The sequence below is a fragment of the Sitophilus oryzae genome, unplaced genomic scaffold (assembly GCF_002938485.1).
Source record: "Sitophilus oryzae breed Bouriz unplaced genomic scaffold, Soryzae_2.0 scaffold_1297_pilon_pilon, whole genome shotgun sequence".
Taxonomy (NCBI): domain Eukaryota; kingdom Metazoa; phylum Arthropoda; class Insecta; order Coleoptera; family Curculionidae; genus Sitophilus; species Sitophilus oryzae.
In genome coordinates, this window is record NW_022145945.1 from 10,472,126 (window position 1) to 10,495,614 (window position 23,489).

The 23,489-nt window shown below is 34.7% G+C and overlaps 1 protein-coding gene across 1 annotated transcript in view; it reads right to left on the bottom strand.

Moving 5' to 3' along the window:
- Positions 1 to 23,489, bottom strand: part of LOC115874752 (autophagy-related protein 2 homolog A) — a 97,850-nt gene that overhangs the window by 34,184 nt on the left and 40,177 nt on the right. Inside the window, exons 17-28 of the mRNA XM_030890028.1 lie at positions 20,826 to 20,951; positions 19,384 to 19,574; positions 18,655 to 18,842; positions 18,261 to 18,504; positions 16,159 to 16,453; positions 14,431 to 14,733; positions 12,272 to 12,564; positions 11,820 to 11,987; positions 5,989 to 6,157; positions 5,532 to 5,748; positions 4,931 to 5,013; positions 4,678 to 4,869 (exon numbers count right to left, since the gene is read on the bottom strand). Coding sequence (XP_030745888.1) covers positions 4,678 to 4,869; positions 4,931 to 5,013; positions 5,532 to 5,748; positions 5,989 to 6,157; positions 11,820 to 11,987; positions 12,272 to 12,564; positions 14,431 to 14,733; positions 16,159 to 16,453; positions 18,261 to 18,504; positions 18,655 to 18,842; positions 19,384 to 19,574; positions 20,826 to 20,951 — 2,469 coding nt within the window. The remainder of the gene's footprint in view (positions 1 to 4,677; positions 4,870 to 4,930; positions 5,014 to 5,531; positions 5,749 to 5,988; positions 6,158 to 11,819; positions 11,988 to 12,271; positions 12,565 to 14,430; positions 14,734 to 16,158; positions 16,454 to 18,260; positions 18,505 to 18,654; positions 18,843 to 19,383; positions 19,575 to 20,825; positions 20,952 to 23,489) is intronic.

Below are 23,489 nucleotides of genomic sequence, written 5' to 3' on the forward strand. Positions count from 1 at the left end.
GGGTTCAGGCAGTTCGACGAAACAAGTGAGTAAACAAAGTTCATAAAATCATTAAATATGCATCTATACAGTGTCGCTTTTATGTAGGGAAACGGACGATTATTAGGTAAAATATAGGAGGTATCGCAAAAAGTTAAATACAAAAGTTATAGGATTTTGAAATATCTATTAGCGAGTAATAAATTTAAGTATACAGAGTCGCTCATAAAGTCGTGGCACATCAAAGTTTCATTTTTTTAAATATAACACCCTGTATATTATTACATATTTCAATTCTTTCTTCAATTCTAAGCAAAAATCTAAATACAAACAATGCACTTCAAACCAACCGTTTCCGAGTTATTGACTTTTGAGTCAAAAGATAAAGTACAATATCACTTAAACAATTCGATTTAATTAATTTCGATGTGTTTGGTTTGATTTAATGATGCCATTCTGCCGAAACTGTCATACTGTTGTAATGGGTTTTTAAATTCCTATTAGCTACTAGTAAATTTAAGTATACAGGGTCAGTCATAAAGTTGTGTCACATCAAACTTTTTTTTAAATGAAACCCCTTTATATTATTGCATATTTTAATTATTCCTTCAATTTTAAGCAATAATCGTAATACACAATGTACATAAATTGAAGAATTGAAATGTTAAACGAAAAATTTGTAATTTCCAGACTTCATATACTCTCATTTTATACATCTATAAATGCTAACTTGAGAACTAATGTCAAATATTCAAAGACATTATAAAGATAGACCGAACATCTCATTCATAAATACTCGTTGGTAGTGTATCAAACATTACAATGTGTCAGACAAGGACAGAAAAGACAGAGAAGTCTAAAATTTCCGACCCCGGCAACTAGGCGCATTTGGATTGTTCTAACGGCCAGTGGCGTATCGTTTTTTGGAACGAATTTAATTAGTAAAGTAAAAGTAAAGTAATTAGTAAAATTTTTACTCCATATTAATATACTACATTAACACTTTTTCGTCAGATGAGTTTTTTTATAAGGTCTAATATAATAATATCATTAATATCCCACATATTATATACCTATGTGGATATGTTGAAATGTTAGTAATTTTCGAAAATCGCTCCGACGCCGATTTACAATTTAAACTTACAGTTACTTCTATATTTTTCAATTATATGAAACGTATGAAAAAAAAACGGCGTCCAGTTGGCTTGAAAACGACGATTGATGATATTCCCCATATAATTTTGCATATAAAATGACAGCGATCTGCATTTTATAAACATCGTTGATGCCGCTTTTTTCGATCATATTGTATCTCTATGAGTAGTATCAGTTAGTAGTGGTTAAAAGAAAACAGCATTAGCGATGGCTATTAAATCGAGATCACTGTCATTTTATATGTAAAATTAAATGGGGAATATGGCCATCGATCGCAACTTTTTTTCGGTCATACGGTAGTTATGTATGTATATAATGCCGCGGTCGCACATGCGGCATTTGGCGATTTCCGAGCGTTCGTCGCCGATCTCCGATCAGTGTGGACGAGCAAGTTGGAATTCGGCGACTCGATCGGCTACGAAAACGAGCACTCCTCTCTATGTTGCTGCTATCAGAGCTCGGCGATGCTCGCATGTGTGGACGGAAAGTCCGATGACGAGCGCTTGGATAACGCCGACTGGCCGCATGTGCGGTCGCGGCATTACGAATATCAATTTTAAACATCCGCGACAAGATCCAATTAAAGCCCTCCCAAAAAATTAAATTCAAAGAATTTTAAAACTGTTTACTGTTAAACCATATAAAATTAAACAATTACTTCCTGTGAAGTACTGTGTAATAGTTGTTTAATCTTGAATTATTAATAACTTCATATACCTAAAATCAATATTTAATGAAAAAATTGTGTTTTTTGAAAATATAAGACACGATTTGACTTTCGGTCTTCTCCGTTGTAGCGTATTACGTTTGGCTTATTTTTGGTTGAATCAAGTGGGAAGTGAACTTTTCAGTGTTTTTCAGTAGTTTTTGTTTTTGTTTAACGTACTTTTGAATCTGCGAATTTTCAATATGGTACGACAATGTCAAGTGTGTGGAAAAATAAGCTCAAATTACCCAAATTTGTCTTTTCACAGGTAGGTATTGTTTTGACATTTTATATTTCCGCCATAATTGTACATAGGCGACCACAAGGGAGCCTCTCACAATTAAAATAATTTATAATTAAGTATATTTGTGTCAATTTTGCTCAACGAAGATGGCTCTGATACGAGGCAATTGCCTTTCAGTCTTTCAATAGAAGGTATTTATCATTAAAAGTATCAAATCTGTGTGCTACAGTGTGGGTTTTCTGTCGCATAATAATGAATATTACGCTTATTTACAAATGCATTACTTTTAAAGGTAGCTTCATCAGACAATCAAATTTTAGTTAAATGTCCTAATCTTCATGAACTGTATTAAGCATATGTATTGCGGTTTGAATCACCCTGTATGTTGACAAAAATATTTTGAAAATGTGCGTTACAATGGCCCCCATCTTCAAAAAAATGAAATAAAAATCACAAACCAAAAAGTAATAGGCATAAAGCTTTTTTGGAGGCCTGAGTCACTCTGTATATAGGTATGTATAAAACTAGTAACCAAAAGAATTATTTACAGTTCGTCCCATTCTAAAAAAGGTAAACACGCCGTACAAATAACTCTAGGTAGAGGTATTTGGACGGTGGAAGTTTTGGACAGTGGTGTTTTAGAAGTTGTCTACACAAGGCCGAAGGGGCAGATATAATAAAGCAATAAAATGTGAAAAGGTCGGGTAAACACCTTTGTTTATTTGTTGACCAAAATTCCTTTAGAATATTGTATACCATAATGACCAAAATATGACGCAATTTTAAGAAAAATATCACTTTCTGGCTTATAATAAAGTTTCAAATGCAACGTTTATATTCAAATTTGTTATGATCTACAATTGTTAGTAATTGAGACGAATTATAATTCAATTACCGTCTACTAGGTTCTTGTTTTAATAGATCAAAATGATTATAGTATTAATAATTATAAATTATTTTAATTGTGAGAGTATCCCTTGTGGACGCCTATGTACAATTATGGCGCAAAATGTCAAAACAATACCTACCTGTGAAAAGACAAATTCCGGTAATTTGAGCTTATTTTTCCACACACTTGACACTGTCGTACCATATTGAAAATTCTCAGATTCAAAAGTACGTTAAACAAAAACCAAAACTACCGAAAAACACTGAAAAGTTCACTTTCGACTTGATTCTGACTTCAAACACACCGTAAGCTAAACGTAGTACCGGTGGTAGTACGTTACAACAGACCAAGGACCATCGCGAGGGGTGGTGGGACGGACGGCTCATTTCATTCTGGAAGACTAGTAGCGACGTTGCCAATAGTTCTAGACGTTTCAGCACATTACTAAAAAGTAAATATGTCCTTTAATAGTAACGCATATATCCTCTGGTTAATAGCATACGCATGCTTCTTTAAAAATAAACTTTATTATTTTAATTATGAAATTGAGATTTATTGATATCCGGTTAAGGTTTTAACGTCACCTTTTCTGCAAATCAAACTAAGTAGATAGGCGCAAATTTGATATGTGGCAATGCCGCCTTCTCTATCTCAGTTGGTTTTTACAGTACGTAGTCAACCTTCGGTTGTTTGATCGGGTTAAAATGCAAAATGTGATATCTGTTCTTCCTAAATCTATGCAAATATTATTAAGTATCACAGTTTCGGCAGAATGGCATCGTTATATGAAACTGAACATATCGAAATTAATTAAATCAAATTGTTTAAGTGATATTTTCAAAAGTCAATAACTCGGAAACGGTTGGTTTGAGGTACATTGTGTGTATTTCAATTTTTGCTTAGAATTGAAGGAAGAACCGAAATATGTAATAATATACAGGGGGTTCCATTTAAAAAAATTAAATTTGTGCCACGATGTGCCACGACTTTATGACCGACCCTGTATACTTAAATGTATTGCCCGCTAATAGATATTTATAAACTCTATAACTTTTATATTTAACTTTTTGCGGTACTTCCTATATTTTACCTAATAAGCGACCGTTTCCATACATAACAGCGACCCTGTATAACATACTATTAGGGTAAAATATAATATATATATATATATATATATATATATATATATATATATATATATATATATATATATATATATATATATATATATATATATATATATATATATATATATATATATATATATATATATATATATATATATATATATATATATATATATATATATATATATATATATATATATATACACAGTCCAGATAGCCCTAGTTGTGTCTCAACTAGCAGAAGCGGTGCATAAAACGATTATCACCACCGTAGTTGAAGCAGCCGGCGTGTTAATACTAATCTAACAAATACTTGAGTAATAAATTATAATGTACGTTAGACTTTCAGAAGATATCAAAAGATTTACATTTTTATTTTTTTAGAATTTTCACAAAATGCAGTTACTAGTACTTTTAAATAATATTATAACAAATTTTATGTATACTCGCTATTTAAACCCGTGTATTTATTTAGTCGGCTGTTTACGGTATCCTCCGATGGTGGCAGCATCGACAAAGAATGCACCAAGCCTATAAACCCAGGCTGTATTCAAACACGTATCGTCGCAGTACTTACATAGTTGCATCAAAGCATGCATTGGACCTACTCCTCCCAGGATTGTCGACAACTGGTTTTTCTTGATATCATTCAACCATTCTTTCAGTAAATAAGAGAGGAGCTTGCTAACCCCTAATAGTCCATGCCTATATACCAGTCGTTTAAGTCTTATTTCTGAACAATTTAATTGGCCTAATCCCATCAATAGACCTAAATCAAGAATAAGATGTAGGTTATTTAAAATATTGGACAATTTGTGGATTCTATTTACCAGCTATTGGTCCGTGGCTCATATCCACCCTCTTGCCTTGATAATCTAAGCGGATCAAGACATCCCTTGAAAATTCTACGTATCTATAAAAAAGATTAAAACTTGTTATAATGTCACTGACTATTATTTTATATCCCCTGTAGTTAACTAGTAACTAGTTTTAATTTTGTTTATTATAATTTTACTATAAATTTGGTATGACCAAAGTGATACTTATCAAATTAGGGAAAATGGATAAATTTCATTTAATCTGACAACGTTCGGTATTTTGACCCCGTGTTGCCAAATTGTAATATTCAACAGTTGATTTGTGGAGGGTAGAGGTAAGGAGACTTCATGTATTGAAAAGTGGTCATCAAACAGGGAACACTTAAGATGGCGCTGCTGTAACAAGAACCGACAAAAATGTTTAGAACAGGAAATAATTAAAAAGAGATAGATAAACTTGAGATTTTTGAAAGCGCGTGATGCCTCCCTTTTTGGCTAATTTCATTTTATTTTATGGTCATTTAATTTAATGTATTTATTCTTCCCATTTGGTGAGATGTTTCTCCTTACCTCTAGCCTCCATAGGTTGATTTAACGACGATTAACAACTTACCTAAAATACACAGGCGAATCATCTGCAGTAGTACTGGAACTACTATCAAGGTTTTCCTCCGGTTCTGCGTGATATCTGCTCTCTAATAATATTAAATTTTCATTGACAGCTTGTTTGGCTTTCTGCTTAATTTCTTCCTCATCTTCGTCGGCAGCAATTGACATTATAGGAGGTTGATGAGTTGGCGTATTTTGCAACGATGATTCCTTTTCTGTGTCTAAAATTGCATGAATTTTGATAATTATAGTTTAGTAAAAAATGATTTATAAATTTGCACAGCTCAAGTTGGATCGCTCGCAAAAAATTGCAGAAAATACAATTACGTGTGCATTAAAATGACAGATACACCTGTCACTGTCATGTATTCTCCCGTTTCACAAACTTTCCATCATTCAATAAAAATGGATTAACACGGAGCGATCCAGGTTATATTCTATAAACATTGGTATTTATTTACCCAGGTTAGTTTCTGATGTATCTCCACCCAATTCTTTGAAGAATTTAATCAAAAACAAGAGAGCATCTTGGTCTATGTTTAGTCTTATTGGTAGTAAAGCTACTTTCAACATGCATTCTTGAGTTTTGAGTTTAGCATCTGGTCTGATGTGCAATGCTTTGATTAGTACCTAAAAACAAGTTTTTTATATCTAGAATAATCACAAACCAATACACAAGGTGAGTCTTAAAAAAGTGGTACCTATATAAAATATATACATAAAAGAGGTGGTATATTTCGACTCCTTTCAACATATTTTTCGCAAAAAAGATGATATCTAAAATAATCACAAACCAATACACAAGGTGAGTCTTAAAAAAGTGGTACCTATATAAAATATATACATAAAAGAGGTGGTATATTTCGACCCCTTTCAACATATTTTTCGCAAAAAAGATGTTGGAAATCGTACAATTCGTTTTAAATTTTCCTGTATATTTTAGAAAAGTTTTTAGAACTGCCTATTCATCGCAAATTTTCCCACGTTATAATTCCCACCTTATAATCTCTCCGATATTGCATACTACATACATACTGCCATTACTCGCTAACGAGTATACGACACGCATCAGAAGATGGCCACGCAAGGCGTTTTCTTCTTTCTTTTTAAGTGACTGAAAAGCCCGATACGTGATGTTATTTGCCTACACCGCACTCCGGACATTCAAAAATCTCATTGCTTTGTTGCCTCTATACTTTTTGGTTGTCGCTGTTAACTGAGTTTACAATTCTTCTCCATTGAGTTCTATTGTGAACTGCTTCTTCCCAATGATTCTGCGTGTTAATCCCCTTTAAGTTTTCGTTGAAAATGTCCTTGTACCTTTTGAGTTGTCCACCCGGCCTCCTCTTACCGTCTACAAGCTCACCGTAAAGCAGAGATTTTGGTATGCGGTTTTCTTGCATTCTGCATACGTGACCAGCCCATCTTAAGCGGGATTTTGTAACCATGACTCCAATATTCTCGAAGTTAGCCTTTTCAAGGACCGAGACGTTTGAGACATGATGGAACCACCGGATTCTTAAGAGTTGTCTAAGGTGTCTCTGTTGCAACTTGTTTAATGCGTCGGCGGTCATGTGTCGGCGGTACGGCACCCAGGTTTCGCTACCATATAACATTGTGGGGATTATAATTGCTCGGTACTACATGGTGGGGATTATAATGCTCTTGAGGCGCTGCTAATCTTGTGCTGAATTTCAGAGTCGATATTGACCTTTTCCGAAATCAAACTGCCGAGGTAATTAAATTCCGCTACATATTCCAATAATTCTTCTCCGATTTTTATAGCATTGTTATGATCTTCCGGGGGAGTGCACATGATTTTGGTTTTGTCGATATTTAGCTTAAGGCCCAAAGGCTCGTATGTCCAGGTATATGTGTTCAACATTTCTTGTAATTGTTGTAACGTGTTTGCGACTAGAGCGCAGTCATCAGCGTATTGAAGTTCTGTGAAGAATTTTGTACAGCTGGTTCCAATAAAATTGAATACGATTTAAAACATATTTTTATTATTTCGGGCAGTATATTCTATGATACCGTCCCCAATTTCTCTACTCATGTCATGCTGACGTTCTGAAAAATTTATTTGCCACTTTGTCAAAAGCAAAGTTGTTTTATACAATGTCACAATAACCTTAAAAGAACCTTAACATGTCAAAATACTTGCTAAATATACACGGGCTAAATATTCGAAAAAATGTGTAAAAAGTCGTTTTAAGCGCAGTCATCAGCGTATTGAAGTTCTGTGATGAATTTTGTACAGCTGGTTCCAATAAAATTGAATACGATTTAAAACATATTTTTATTATTTCGGGCAGTATATTCTATGATACCGTCCCCAATTTCTCTACTCATGTCATGCTGACGTTCTGGAAAATTTATTTGCCACTTTGTCAAAAGCAAAGTTGTTTTATACAATGTCACAATAACCTTAAAAGAACCTTAACATGTCAAAATACTTGCTAAATATACACTGCCCAAATATTCGAAAAAAATGTGTAAAAAGTCGTTTTCATTTTTTTGGAACCAGCTGTACGTGTTTTTGCCCTGAGTCTTTTTATGTTGAACATACCCCCATTATATCTGTATCTAATGCCCAATCCTCTCTCCTGCAGTTTGCTGTCCACTATAATGGAGAGCGCTGCCATGGATATGTTGAATAGGAGAGGCGCTAAGACACATCCCTGCCTAACACCTGTATTTGTCAGGAAGGGATCGCTTAGTGATCCATGACACTCTTGGTTGATTATTGTTATGGAGGCTTTTACACACTGTAAGAAATTTGTTGGGTACTCCGAACTTTTTCATAATTGGCCAAAGTGCAACTCTGTTCACAGGGCCGAAGACTTTTGTTAGATCGATGAATGCAACATAAAGTTTAGACTGCTGCTTTTTTACTTTTTCCTGTAGTTGGCGGATGGAAAATATGGAATCGACGGTGCCACGGTTGGTGCGAAAACCGTTTGCGATTCTGGAAGGATTTTTTCTATATGTGTTGACATAATTTTTGCAAGAATCTTTCCTCCGATAGCCAATAGTGAAATACCCCGGTAATTTCCACAGTCTGATGCACTTCCTTTGTTCTTAAATATATTCACTATATTCGCGTTGCGAAAGTCCTGAGGTACCTCTCCGCTTTCCCATATGACATCGAAAAGGGCCTTAAGGTGATCAATAAGTTCTTTACTTGCACACTTATAGATTTCCGCCGGAATCGCGTCACAGCCAGCTGATTTATTGTTTTTAAGCTGTTTTATGGATGCCATTATTTCCTGTTCTGTTATTGGGGTATCTAATACATCGAGGCTGTTATACTGAGGTATTGTGTTTAGTGCTTCCATATTGGGGTTGTTTTCTTGGTTAAGGATATGACTGTAATGCTCTTTCCAGCGGTTTCTAATTTGCTCTTCCTCTTTTAGAAGTTCGCCATTCTGTGCCATGATTGGGCAGCTTACCTTCTTGGATGGGCCATATACTTCTTTAACAGCCTGGAAAAATTTACAATAATCGTGATGCGTGGCGTACTTTTGAATCTGATTAGCCTTTTGTGACCACCAATCATCCTTTAATTGGCGCAGATTTCTTCAAAGTGTGTTGTTGGCTGCTTTAAAGTTATCTACCAGTCTTGGATTGTGTGGATTTGCAGTGACTGCTTGATGTGCTCAATGCTTTTGTTCCAACCTTTGAATAAGAAGACTAAGGAAGGAGCATATCAAAAATCTTAGGTACACCGCGATGGGCCTCAAATATGGGGCCTCAACCAAACCGACTTAAATTCCGGTTTATCAGTGTCGTTCTAATTTTATTTAAAAAATGTAAAACTATGATGTAGGGTAGACGTGGGGTAGACTCAATATTTTGTTGTTTTATTTTACGTTGTGAATAAATGTTGGTAGTTATTAAAATTGTTATAAAAATATATAATTATAATAAAAATAGATAAGTTATAATAAGTATTTATTAACACAAACATCCGATACGCTACTGAAGCAGGTAAGTCAAATTAACGTATCTAAATTCTTTGACATCTAATCTTTGACAAGTAATAAATAAAAGCTAAAATGTAAGAAAAATATATAATTTAGTTAATTTAAGTGAATTTCATAAATGATCGGTTTACTACACGTATGTATATTATATAGTCACTTACTAGCGAAAAGTTGTTCCATTATTTCACTCAATTTTTGCCGAGATCTACCGCACGCTATACAACCAACTATTTAGAGTCTTTTTCGATAAATCGCGATAGTGTCACTGTTAATTTAAGTTCTGCCACAATTTCCATCTAGATTTACTACCTTTATACCACTATCAGTAGTAGAATAAATAATAAATAACATAAAATAAGCTCCGTAAAGACTGACAAATCCACAAAATTTCAAATCAAATTCAAATGTGTCAAATGAATCGTCAAACAGAACTGTCAAGGATCCCCACCCTAGAGTGCTTTTTCCGCCCACCATGCATGAATACATGGATATCATTATGCTCATTCCTTAGTATTCTTATTCAAAGGTTCCAACAAGGTCTGTATATCAGGTTGATTTTCGTTAAACCAGTCTGGTTGTTTCTTTTTGTTGGACTTTCCCAGTACTGCTTCGCTAGTTTTATGAATCGCATCCCTCAGCTTCCAAGATTGAGATTAAAGTTATCGGTGGAAATGATTCTTTGGTGGCTTACCGGAGGGCGTCGGCGGTATTTTTGGTCTCTAGACCCCGTACGTTTAATCTTGTCATGTTGTTTTGCTTTTTACAGTGTGGATGTTTGGGTTTTAACTGGATTTTCATTTTTGAAATTAAAAGTCTGTGGTCAGTGCCGCATTCGGCATCAATTCTGGCTTTTGTGAGTCTGACATCTTTTAGATGCGTCCTTCGAACGATTACGTAGTCCAATTGATGCCAGTGATCTGATCTGGGATGTTTCCAGGTACCTTTAAACTTGTCCTTCAACATGAACCACGTATTGGTGATGCATAGATTATACTCTGTGCATGTTGTTAATAAGCGTTCACCATTGCTATTTACGTTTCCTATTCCATGTTTTCCCAATACGTCAGGCCATATTTCCTGTTGTGCTTCGTTCGTGCTTTGGCATTCGTTGGAGAGCATTTTGTAGAGCTTGGTAAAATTTATCCTTAAACTCAACTTTAGCGTCTAGGGTGGGAGCGTAGGCACTAATGATGTTGACGTAAGATTTGTCTGATATGGGGTACCTTAGGGTCATAAGACCCTAATATATATAGTATATAAGTTATAATACTAATATATATAGTACATAAGTTCGGAGACACCAATAGGTACTTCTGTTAATTTGGTGGCGATTTCGTTTTTGATTGCAATGCCTACGCCATGAAATCTCCTGTGTGTTGCGGGGTGACCTTTCCAAAAGAAGGTGTAATGCTTCTCAGTGAGACTACCCTCATCCGCGAAGCGGGTTTTCGCTAAGAGCGGCAACATCTATATTTAGTCGGTAGAGTTCCTGTGAGACCAGTGCTGTTCTTCTCTCAGGTCGATTTTAATTTATCTTGTCGAGTAGAGTGCGGACGTTCCACGCCGCAAACGTAAAACATTGTTTCTCCGATGATACGCTCGAGTAGACACCCCCTCCCGGAGATCCGATTGAGGGGGTATTTTACCTCCGGATGATGATTTTGTCCCACTCGAATGTTCCATCATTGATGTGTGTTAGCTACGTGAAAAGGTTTAACTGTAACGGTTACGCTGCCGCACAGTTTTGGCTGCAACTGTAGCACGGGATGACTATGGCACAGTGAGGACCGCGATGATAGTTCCCTTGTGCTACGTTCTCGGCCGGCTAGGAGTAGTTTGCTACTCCTCTTCCCCAGAAAGATGGTAGGTCTGAGAATTGTATAAGGTTATACCGCCTATACTCGGACGTCAGAGCCTCGTTTGTGTAAACAGGGTACACCGCGTGAAGGTGAGGTTGACTTTTGGGTAAGCTAGGCTAGGATATTGCATATTACGATGGTTACGGAACTAAAAGAGATGTACATAAAGAAAAAAAGTGGATCTCAAATTTTGTTAAAAATAAATCACTTTTTTTTAAATTTTCCTCCATCTTGTACACCTCGGATATTTTGGACTTATTTGAAAAACGGCAAAGAGAAAATATATTTCTTTTATCTGTCAGCCCTGAAAATATTTGCACTTATTTAAGACTCACCCTGTACAGTGCGATCAAAAGAGAACGGCACAATGATAGTTTTATTTTATCTCAAATGATATTGTAAAGAAAATCTTGAATTTATGTGCATCGGTGTTGTTAAAATACTCACCATATTAGAATGAGACTTCTTAGGTCTGGCCTGACTAAAATATTGATACAGAAATTTATTAATTTGACTAGATGCCAGTCTATCTCGCACTTCTACATCGGAAATTGACAGCACCTGTCTAGAGGCCTGTTTTGACGATTCTGGATATAATTCGTGTCTAAATCTAACCTGAAATATAATTTATGAAGATATGTACGTATTAAATTTAGTATTTATATTTTTTTGAGGACCCACAAGGGATTTAAAAAACTACATTGAATAAAAAACAATCACAATCATCTGCTGATGATGCTGACATAGTAAGGGAAACGCGCGTCCAGTGCAAAAGTAAGTGTTTTTGTGTATTGTGGAGAATGTTTTATATTGCTGTTGTAACACCAAAAGTTTCATATGGAAAAATTCAAGACATTGAATGTTTTACAAATATTAAAGCATTCAAGACAAAAAATTACCTTATTAAACTGTAGCTCCATGAGCGTGTTATGGTCCCTGTCGATACCACCTCTCGTAATCCACGATAAGTTATCAGATTTTTGGTCTTGATTAAAAGTGACTTTAGCACTATTGCTGGAGAAAGTGACTCGGTCGTTGAAATGCTTCTCCGAAAACCTAACCTCTTTTTTCGAGACTTCTTTTTCAAGTACTTTGAAGTCGTTTCCGCCGAACATCTGCCAGATTATCGACATTTCGCAGAGAGTGTAGCGCATAGTGGGCGTGGGAAAATCCTTTGGAGGTTCCAGTACATCTAAATGAAAAAAAAGTTGTCTCAACGTCCCCGTTTCAATATATGACCATGAAACATAGAACTTTGAATTTTCAAGTGTAGCTATCAAGCTTAAAAAGCCTGAAGTGACAGTACCAATATGATAATTATTTTGGTTTAACAGAGAGCAACTTCTTTAGTGCTACATTAAAAACCTTCATCAGTTAAAGAGTTTTTACTTTATGTTATATTATCAACTAATCAAATAGTCTTATAAAGTACTTCTTATACAGGCCGGGTATGTTAAAAAATTCTCAACAAATGAGAACACTTTTTATTATCGAGTTACTGAAAAAATGTTTGTGTGATGTGATTAGAAAAACATTTTTTTTGCTGAACTCTACAATGTTACCGAAACAAGACCGAATTTTTCCGAATTCGTTTATATTTTTTTCTAAACTTAAAAACTCTAGGTCTTTTTCTTAATGTATGACTATTTATTGCTGACGCTTCGGTTATACAGGGTGAGTCTTAAATAAGTGGAAATATTTTCAGGGCTGGGAGGTTTCAATAAAAGAAACATACCTTCTCTTTATCGCTTTTCAAATAAATCCAAAATAACCTAGTTATTTCGCTTTGAAAATTTCCAAAAAAAAAATTGTTAAAATCGTCGGTACCCAAAATATTTACAGCACTGAATCTTTTCTGGATTTTCTTGTAAATTTAATCTACTACATACTACATACTGCCACTACTCGCTGACGAGTATTTGACACGCATCAGAAGATGGTCACGCAAGGCGTTTTCTTTCATGAGCTTTTCTGTGACTGAAAAGCCCGATAACTGTTTGTCGCTGTTAAACTGCCGAGGTAATTGAATTCCGCTACATATTCTAATAATTCTTCTCCGATTTTTATAGCATTGTTGTGATCTTCTGGGGGAGTGCACATGATTTTAGTTTTATCGATGTTCAGCTTAAGTTCCAAAGCCTCGTATGCCTATGTATATGTGTTCAACATTTCTTGCAATTGCTGTAACGTATTTGCAACTAGAGCACAGTCATGAGCGTCTTGAAGTTCTGTGATGAATTTTGTACGTATTTTTGCCGTGAGTCTTTTTATGTTGAACAGACCGCCGCCGCCGTCATATCTCTATCTAATGTCCAAACCTCTCTCCCGCAGTTTGCTGTCCACTATAATGGACAGCGCTGCCATGAATATATTGAATAGAAGAGGCACTAAGACACATCCCTGCCTAACGCCTATGCTTGTTAGGAAGGGATCGCTCAGTGACCCATGATATGACACTCTTGATTTGTTGTTGTTAAGGAGGCTTTTACAGATTGTAAGAAAGTTGTTGGGTACTCCGAACTTTTTCATAATTGCCCAAAGTGCATCTCTGTTCACAGAGTCGAAGGCTTTTGTTAGATCAATGAATGCTGGATGAATAATCTAAAACATAAAGTTTAGACTGCTGCTCTTTTACTTTTGCCTGTAGTTGGCGGATGGAGAATATGGAATCGACGGTACCGCGGCTGGCGCGAAAACCCGTTTGCGATACATAATTTTTGCAAGAATTTTTTCTCCGATAGCCAGAATTCTAGCCAGATAGCGAAATTCCTCGGTAGTTTTCGCAGTCTGATGCACTTCCTTTGTTCTTATATATTATGATTCCTAGATATGTTCTTAAATATATTATTATGATCAATATTATCAACAAATTATGTTTTTTAACTAAAAACTAAAAAAAATTCAACATTTTTTTCAAAAAATTCCAAATTTTCAAATTTTTTTTCTTAAAAAAAACCTTATAGTTGTCTTTCTGGGGACGAAATATACTACCCCTAAAAATATTTGCACTTATTTAAGACTCGCCCTGTAGTGGTTATATTTGTTATTGACTACCTACCTCTTTTTCCTACAGGTGCTGAAATATAATGCTCCACCACATTAACAGGTGCGTCAGTCAACCAGGTGATCTCTGGCACGCCATCTTTTGGAAACAAACCTGAAATTGTGTCGATATCTATTATACAGAACTCTTCGTATATGTCACTGCTGTTGTGTTTGCTTGTGCCAAAATGGTATGGGTTGATCTCGCCCAAGTCTGCATTGATTTGGGGCAAATTGCTATGAGGCAAGTCCTCTAATGCCTCCATTTCATCAGGAAAGTAGAACAGTTTGGCACCTGTCATAGGCACGTTCATCTTGACTAAAATAAACGAATAAAACAAAAATATGTAAGGTAGATGTTGAAAGTTGTGTAACAACATTTCTAGCAATATTTGCTGATTTGTAAACATTGTGTGTATATTAATAATAATAATAGCTCCCGTATATAGCGTTTAACGCCATGGGAGCAGCAAGGTACAGCTTGCTATACTAGAGCCGTTCGGTATACAAGGAAGGTAATGTGGCTAGCACTACGCTTCAACCGCCTATTATTACCTCAGGATTGTGAATCCCAAGTACTCATTTAAGGCTGAGTCGACCTAGGTACCCAAAATATTTTTATTTTAATAAAAATAGTCGGCTGATGAAAAGCCGGGTGTGGGAATCGAACCCACATCTTGAGATTTGTAGACGAGAGCCTGTACCTCTACGCCACCGGGCACCTTTGTGTATATATTATATTTATATAATTTTATGTATTTTTTTCAGTGGCGAAAGGTCTACTCAAAAAAGTCTCTTGGAGTAAAGTTTAGGGGTAGTTCTGATATCTTCTATTTATAATGTTTTTTGAAGTGCTGAATTCGAATCTGAGGTTTGCTAACAAACTTTCTTGACGGAACATGGGGAAAATGCAAAAATGTACTCTGAAGAAATGATCGGGCGCCTCTGCAAAAACCTACTTTGTGTACTCCAAAACTCTAATTTATGGGTGCGTCTTTACTTACTTTTTTATTTTTTCAGATAAAAAAACGAGATTAGGTATATTAATATATGACATAAATTAGGATTGATTGGCGTATTCAATTGTTTCCGGTTACTTCCTGTGTGGAAATAACTAACAATAACCTCCAGGAAATAACTACAACTTTTGATTTTTAAATGGCACCGTCGGTATTTTTTTACTTTATTCGATAGAAAATGACACTCTGACTAGAATGACATATCAGATGTCAACTTTTGACATTTTTGCTTAAAACAAAATTGTATTTTAAATTTCAATCTAGAGTGCCATGGTTGTGTTAAAAACACTAATTTTTAATCAAGGAGCGTTGGAAAAATAGATTTGATCGTCTAATGTTTTAAGTGTCTTGTCTTGGTCAGTTAAAAGATGCCCAAATCGTATTTTTAATTGTACCTCAATTTTTTCAAATGCAACAAGGGTGGATCATTAGCATATTTGGAAAAAAAAATATTCGAATAATTTGGTCCAACACACTTGGTCCCACGCACGCGATTTTTTGCATTTTTTTCAATATTCCGTCCAAAATTTTGTTAGTAAACATCAGATTAGGATTTAGCGCCCCAAAAAATATAAAAAAATAAATTAGAACTGCCCCAAAACTGTTCTCCAAAAATACAACTTGACTAGACTACCAGGAATGGTTTCAAGGATTTTATTTCACTTCTTCATATATTTTCGATTTTTTCAATGTAGAAATTAAACAAAAACAAACAAAATATTTACCTTTATTTCCTTTCGGACTTTCTTGCATTGCTTCTTGTAGCATTTCTGCCAACTGATCTTGCTGGCTTTTGGATAAAGTGTTCTCATATTGTTCTACGGTTACCAGTTCCTCTTCTGCATCATCTACATGACTGGTAGTGGAATTTTCACTAGCAGATGGTTCAGGATTTATATCCCCGTCGTTTATGTAGTACGTCAGTAGTTGGAATAATGCCCTCCCGCTATCCGAACAAGTTCTAATGTTCAAGATATTATTCGAAGCTCGCAGATCTATGTATGGATTAATGCCACTCTTCTGGAACATTATACAAACATTTATATCAGTGAAAAATTACTATTATTATTTTTATGGAGCGTAACGTATACGCAAATCAAAGCTATTTTAAAATGATCAAAAAAATAAGTAAGCAGAGAGGCGCTCTGGTCCATAAATATCTTTGGTTTGTAGTCAATATAGTTTACTTATGTGAGGTAAAAAAACAACGACCTGTTAGGGAAATAACATGTACATCTAGTAGGTTAGATTATACGCTTCACTTAAGTAACACATTATACAAGGTGTGACAAAAAATGGAATAAATATTTCAAGTGGATTTTGTTTATTAATGAGTAGATAATAATATACAAACTTTCTTCACCATATCCAACAAGAAAAGATCTTTTCAACATATGCCATGGCAGCAAAGGAGAAAATATTTTTCAGATATACAGAAATCGGGGTGAAGTGACAAAATATCGAAAAATTTTAAAAAGAAAATTTATCCAGTATATGGTATATGTTACGTTCCAAATTTCATAAATATACAAAGACGTCATAAAAACTAAAAAATTTGAATTTTTAACAAGTGAAACTTTTAATGTTTTATAAAAAAGAAAACTTTCAACCCCAACATATTTTATTAATCTAGAATAGAGTATTACACCATTCATTTAGAAAGCCTATATACAGGGTTCTACGAATTCGTGGTACGAGCATTGCTTGAACATAGTTATGTATATTCGGGCAAAGTTGCGCTTCCACCCGACGACCAATATACGGTTGGTATCCATTTATTTCACTAAAAAAATTTCTAATATCTTTTAAGTTAATTATGGATGGGTTAATACTATGTAAATCCGCCATGCGTCGCGTCGTCTCTTGTTTTTAACCAGTCTTATTGGTTTATTTCAAAAATGACAGATCATATTTCAATATGGTTGCAGTTAACTGAACGATAAACGACGCACGGACGCAGATGCGTATGCTTAAGATTTTTAAGACTTATCAAACTCTTGCCAAATTATTGGTTATTATTTGTATCAAATTATGTCAAATACCCGCGTTCTGGAAAATTAAAAATATTTGCGAATTGTTGTTGCATTTTAGTTTGTGTTATTACGTGTGTTTTTTTTAAAGTCAAGTGGAGGAACAAGCGACGGAAAATTAAGTGTAGACCGGTACATATCAGAACCCGATATGTCTTAGGGAAATAATGTTAATATATCGAGTTCTGGCCTTCGAGTACCACAGAGTTAATATTCGGTCCCCGAGAGTGTTATATTAGACACCAATAAAGTATGTATACCACTCATAATATGGTACTAAAAACTGGAGTAGTTGTAAAATAAATATATCACACGATAGGTAAATAATAATAGATGTTAGTACTATAAGAGATAAGGACAAAAGATTCTGGTTTAAAAATATGTTCTGAAAGTGTTTATATGTTTATGAAACTTCAATGTCAATTATGAACAAAATCAAATTCCGAACAACTCTTTGGCGTTTTCGATATTTTCACCTAACTACGCTTTTTGCATCTAAAAAGAGGATTTTTGTAATTTGTGGCCATGACTATTAAATAGGGAATGCAATCCCGACTCGAGATCACTAATTCAATATTCCGCGGGATTGATATTTCCAATCCCGCGGGATCTCGAAATTTTCGGGATATCGTCTAGTTTATAAAAAAATGTAAAGTTCGGATGGCTGAAAACTATGAAAAGAGCTTGTTCGATCAAACTGTTCTTTTTTGTTTCCGCATATAAACTTATTTTTAAAACACTGAATAATTTGTTTCCCATTTGTTGTGCATTTCTTGGCGCATCCTGTAAAAAAATACCTTATTTGCGGTTTTGATGCTGATCTCGAATAATGCCAATTCTACCACGTTCACGTAGTCCTTCACCAAGTCTACAGCTGCATTAGAAGGTACTCCATTTTTAGGGGGAGCTTTTTCGCTCAAAAACAAGCGACAATCTTCGAATATGAACAACAGGGTGGAAGTATTAGAGACGGCTGTCAAATGTGAGCACAAACAGAAGTTTCCAATAGTGATCACCGATCTTAAGGGCAAATGGAACGGTCTGAAATAAATAAAATTACTATTATATATATGCATAGGCTATGGAGTTCTATTAAAAAAAAACGATATACAGAACAAACCTTCGATTTCAACAATCCAAATTAAAAGGTTATTATTATTGAAAGCTGTGAATATCCAAACTAGTACCAACCTGTAATCTACTGCACAATCCCACAAGTTTAAATGCAGTTCCGTCAGAACGTCTTTGGCTATGTATCCAGGAATTGGATAATCCTGAACGTTGAAGAAGTCCAAAATATGCGATATCCAAGAATTCGGTTCTCGGCTCATTCTGTGCCTCAAGGTAGCTCTGTTCAGTCCTAGTGACACAGTAACAACCTATAAATAAAAAATAGAAGAAAAATCAAATTCATTTATTAAGATTTTAAAAAATATTTATTAATTATATTCTATTCTAAGTTCATGGTACGAAGAAGTTTCTGAGGGCTTATGATCAAGAAAAATCACAGATCTTCTTGGGTCTGAGTAAGAACAATCTTCGGATTGTCACGGGGTTTTTAACAGGACACTGTCTCCTCAATGAACACCTCAGTAGATTGAAACTAAGAAGAAACGGCGAATGACGATTCTGTGGGGAAGATGGTGAAACACCAGTACACCTCATCACTGAGTGCGCCGAGACGACAACCATTCGTGCCATGAATTTTGGTACGACTGATATTGGAGATGGAGAACTACCCTCTATAAAACCGTCCCAGATACTGGCTTTTGTCAAAGCCCTGGGACTGTATGATGAGTTATGATTCAAGAAAGGGGGACACAATGGATCTGTAAGGTCGAAGTGATTAACCCCCCTCCCACTCATTCTAAATTCTAAATTCTAAAAGTTCATGGTAATATTTGCAAATATGCTTCTTACTTTCACGTGGTGTGTTTCGTGATTGGCTTGTATCTTAACAGCGACAGTGAACATTTCCCTTTCAGCCCCATGACTGTTTGATCCGGCTAGAACTTTACCATCCGATTGATAAATAGTAGATAATAAATATTTTCCAGCCATAGAATCAGCTTCTCTTAAAGGAGGACTGGTATTAGGAGCTGGCTGCATATCTACATCGAAACAAATTATTTTTTTAATAAAAGGATTACAAACAAAATTTATCGTAATATAAATCTGTCTGTCCAATCTGGCAACATCGCAGACATAATTACTGAATAAAAAATATCCATTACATCGGATTTTCTGTAAAAACTAGCCAAATAGCGTATAAAATGCCTATATGTAAGACAAAAAGATCTAAAACTTTTAAAATTGAGTTTATATGCGTCAGCCATGCCTCGTCCGTCGTCATTTTTATGCAATTTCAATGGTTTATTTTGAAAATGACAGGTCATATATTCCATCGCGATTGGAGAAATGGACCAACAGATGACGAATTACGGACACATATAAGCCCACACTTAAACTTTTACGGTACAAGTCAATATTTATGAGAAACAACATTTTTTATTTTTTTTATCTAAGTATTTTCATAATTATTAAAATTGAGGATAGAATGCACAAATTGAGCACTACATGTAACAATACCTAACAATGTTGGCGGTCTGGTGCGTCTGAAAAGTGGTTCACCCCTATAACATTTTTTTTTATTTTTTCAGATAAAAAAAAGAGATTTGGTGTATGTTACTATATGACATAAAATATGATTGATTGACGTATTCAGTTGTTTTTGGTCACTGCCCGTTTCACCGAAAACGATTACAACTTTTGATTTAAATTAAATGACACCCTTGGTATATTTCTACTTTATTCATTAGAAAATCACACTCTAAATAGAATGACATTTCATAAGTAAACTTTTGACATTTTCGCATATGGTTTATTTGAAATTGTAACATGCGGTTCATAACGACAACTTGCCTCGAAATACCAAGTGTGTGGTACAAAATTATTCGTAAAAAAATGCTTTTTCCAAATATGCTAATGAGCCACCCTCGTTCCATTTGAAAAAATTGAAATATGATTAGAAATACGATTTTGACCTCTTTTAGCCGGCCAGGACAAGACACGAAAGATATTAGACGGTTAAAACTATTTTTACAAGGCTCCTTTCTATTAAATAAAGTAAAAAAATACCGAGGGTGCCATTTAAAAATCAAAAGTTGTAGTCATTTCCGTTGAAACAGGAAGTGACCCAAAACAATTAAACTCGTCAATCAAACCTAATTTATGTCATATACTAACATACCAAATCTCGTTTTTTTATTTAAAAAATTAAAAAAGTTATAGGGCTGAGCCACTTTCGAGACGCATCCGGTATTTTTAGATATGTAATTTAATAAACATTTAAATATACCTACCAGAATGAAAGAGATGTGCATCACTCAACTGTACACAAACATAACCTAAATCATTATCGCCCTTGTATCCACTCACAACATATACACTTGCTTTCTTTATTTTTAAGAATAATTCTCCTTGTTGGCCTAAAATGAATTATTTTTGTTGAAGAAAATTCACAATAAAATTTGTCTACTTGAGTTTTTAATATTAGATTATTGTATACAATGTTACTCAATTTTACAATTTTATGTATACCAGAGGTAATACTATAGAATAAGGACTAACCAGAATACCATATCCCGTCCGCTTCCGTGTATATCGCCAATATGCCCAACCTTTAATTCATGATGCAACGAGATTTCAATGAGCGCGCGTACTCTATTTGATTGTCTTAATAAATTACGACAGACCGAAATGAAATACAGGCAGTCCTCATACTTACGGCAGGTTAGGTTCTTCAAAATAGCGCAAATTAAGTCGAAACGACGTAAGTCGAATCTTATTTTGTCATAAGATCCTATAGAAAATGAAGAAGTTAGGTACTTTTGTAAGATAAAAATACGATAAAAAAAGGAGATGTGCGTTTGTATATATTAATATTATTGTATTTTTAAATAATTGAGGTATGAGAAACAGTGTATTGTATATGTAGTTAAACTCATAATAATACAAGAAACAAAAAAATACGAAAAAAAAGTATTTTTTAAGAAAAACAAATTAGGGCAAGTATTTTTACAGTCCCGCTTTTTCATTATCTAATCAAAAAAGTATTTTTAACTAATATAATAGTAAATATAATTCATACTAATATGGCAACCTCTATGATGGCAACTACAGAAAGTAGACATATTTAGAAAGTATATATTTATATTTTTGGTTGGAACTTTTATTGTGGGTGTCGTCAAAAGTCGTAATAGTTGCTAATTAACTTAATTAAGTAATAATATCAACACTGTCCCGCTTTTTCATTATGAGGATCTGTCAACCCTGCTTGTATGTTGCTAAAATTTTATTGTTTATGTCCAAACTTCTTTTAAAATTTGGATCGTTTCAAAAAATGACGTAACTCGAAACAGTGGGACGTAACTTTGAGGAATAGTGACAAAAATTTGTTCGACGTAACTCGAAACGACGTAACACGAAACGACGTAAATCGAGGACTGCCTGTCAACAATCTTCAATTCGATAGCCCGATTTATCCCCTATAAATTATTGGGGATTAAGCAGTCAGTTCGTATTTTAACTACCAGATCGGGTAGTAGATGCACCCTTTCTCTTGTTTCAATGATTCCGGCCACGTTCTTGTTAGGACACTTCTTAGAATCGATCTAGAATTAAAGACAGTTTCTCGAGCATGACTTCATGTAGTTGTAGCAACTGTCGTTATCGTCGTCTACTACTCTTTACCTATACAGTATTAGCAAGTCTTGTTCTTGGGTCGGTATTTACATATATGTGTGAAAGTGAATCGCTTGAGGATATTATTAAGTTGTAGAAAGGCGAGGTTGTTAGGGCGACCATTTTTTTATAATAAAGAAAACGTCAATAATCGCGGTAATTTGAAATTTCAAATTTTTAACACACTAACACGCCATAACTCAAGAACCAAAAAAAGAGATACTGAAACTTTTTTTTTATTTTGAAGTTAAGTTCGCCGGGATGTTAAATGAGAAAATTTTGATAGGCTTGTTTTTTTTTCGAACTAAATTTTCAGCAACCATGTAACTTTTTTGATTGTATAAAGTTTCATATGGTGTTTGTGAGGAAAATATAGCAGAATCATTAAGAAAGTTTTTAAAATAACTACAATCAATTATTTCTAATGGATTTCGAGATATCGATTTTTGAATTAGGAGTTCTAATAGCGCCCCCGACCACTACCGAGCACCTACTTACACACTACGCTCTGTAATAGGCCATAATTCCCTTTGATCTGGATGGGACTTGGACAAGGAATTTTTGTTAAAACGATTTTCGTTGCAACAGTTTTCAGTACAACAAAGTGGTTTAGTGGTTTAGTACACATAAAGTAAGTAAAGTACTGGATTTCAATTTTCTGATTTTTATACAGCGCGACTATGTCGACTGCGACGAAGCTGCCATGTCCCCTTCCACGTGTCTTAGCGATGTGCACAGTTTTCCGGTTTATTTTATACCTTTGGCAACGTTTGTACTCTTCACTCTTTGTTCAGTACACTTATAAATGCATTGTACGGAAATCGAGACCCAAAGCAGAGCGTTGTCAATGACGTATAAGTAGTATGGGTATAATAATAAAATATTTTGGTGAGGAACTAGTGATTCAACTTTGTGCGGTGGACTGGGCGTAGCAATGTACAGAAATAGGATTCTGGTTATTTATAATTTTTGTGGTAATACCACAACCCACAACCTACTCATTTAAACAGCCAGTCGATTGACAATCATGTATATCCGAGATATTAGCTTATGTTGTTAATAAGTCAGATTTTGAGTTCCATTGACGCTAGTTTATAAAAACTATGGAGACTAGTGTTCTCTGATTCTTGCATATGTACGAGAACAATCGCGGCAGGTAAAGCGCGTGTATTAAAAAACTAGCGAAGATAAACAGCAGGCTGAGTGAGTAAGCTGTGGTAATACTTCAATAGTCAACAGATAAATTTAATTTAACAAAAAAAGGTTAGCATGAGACTGTTTAT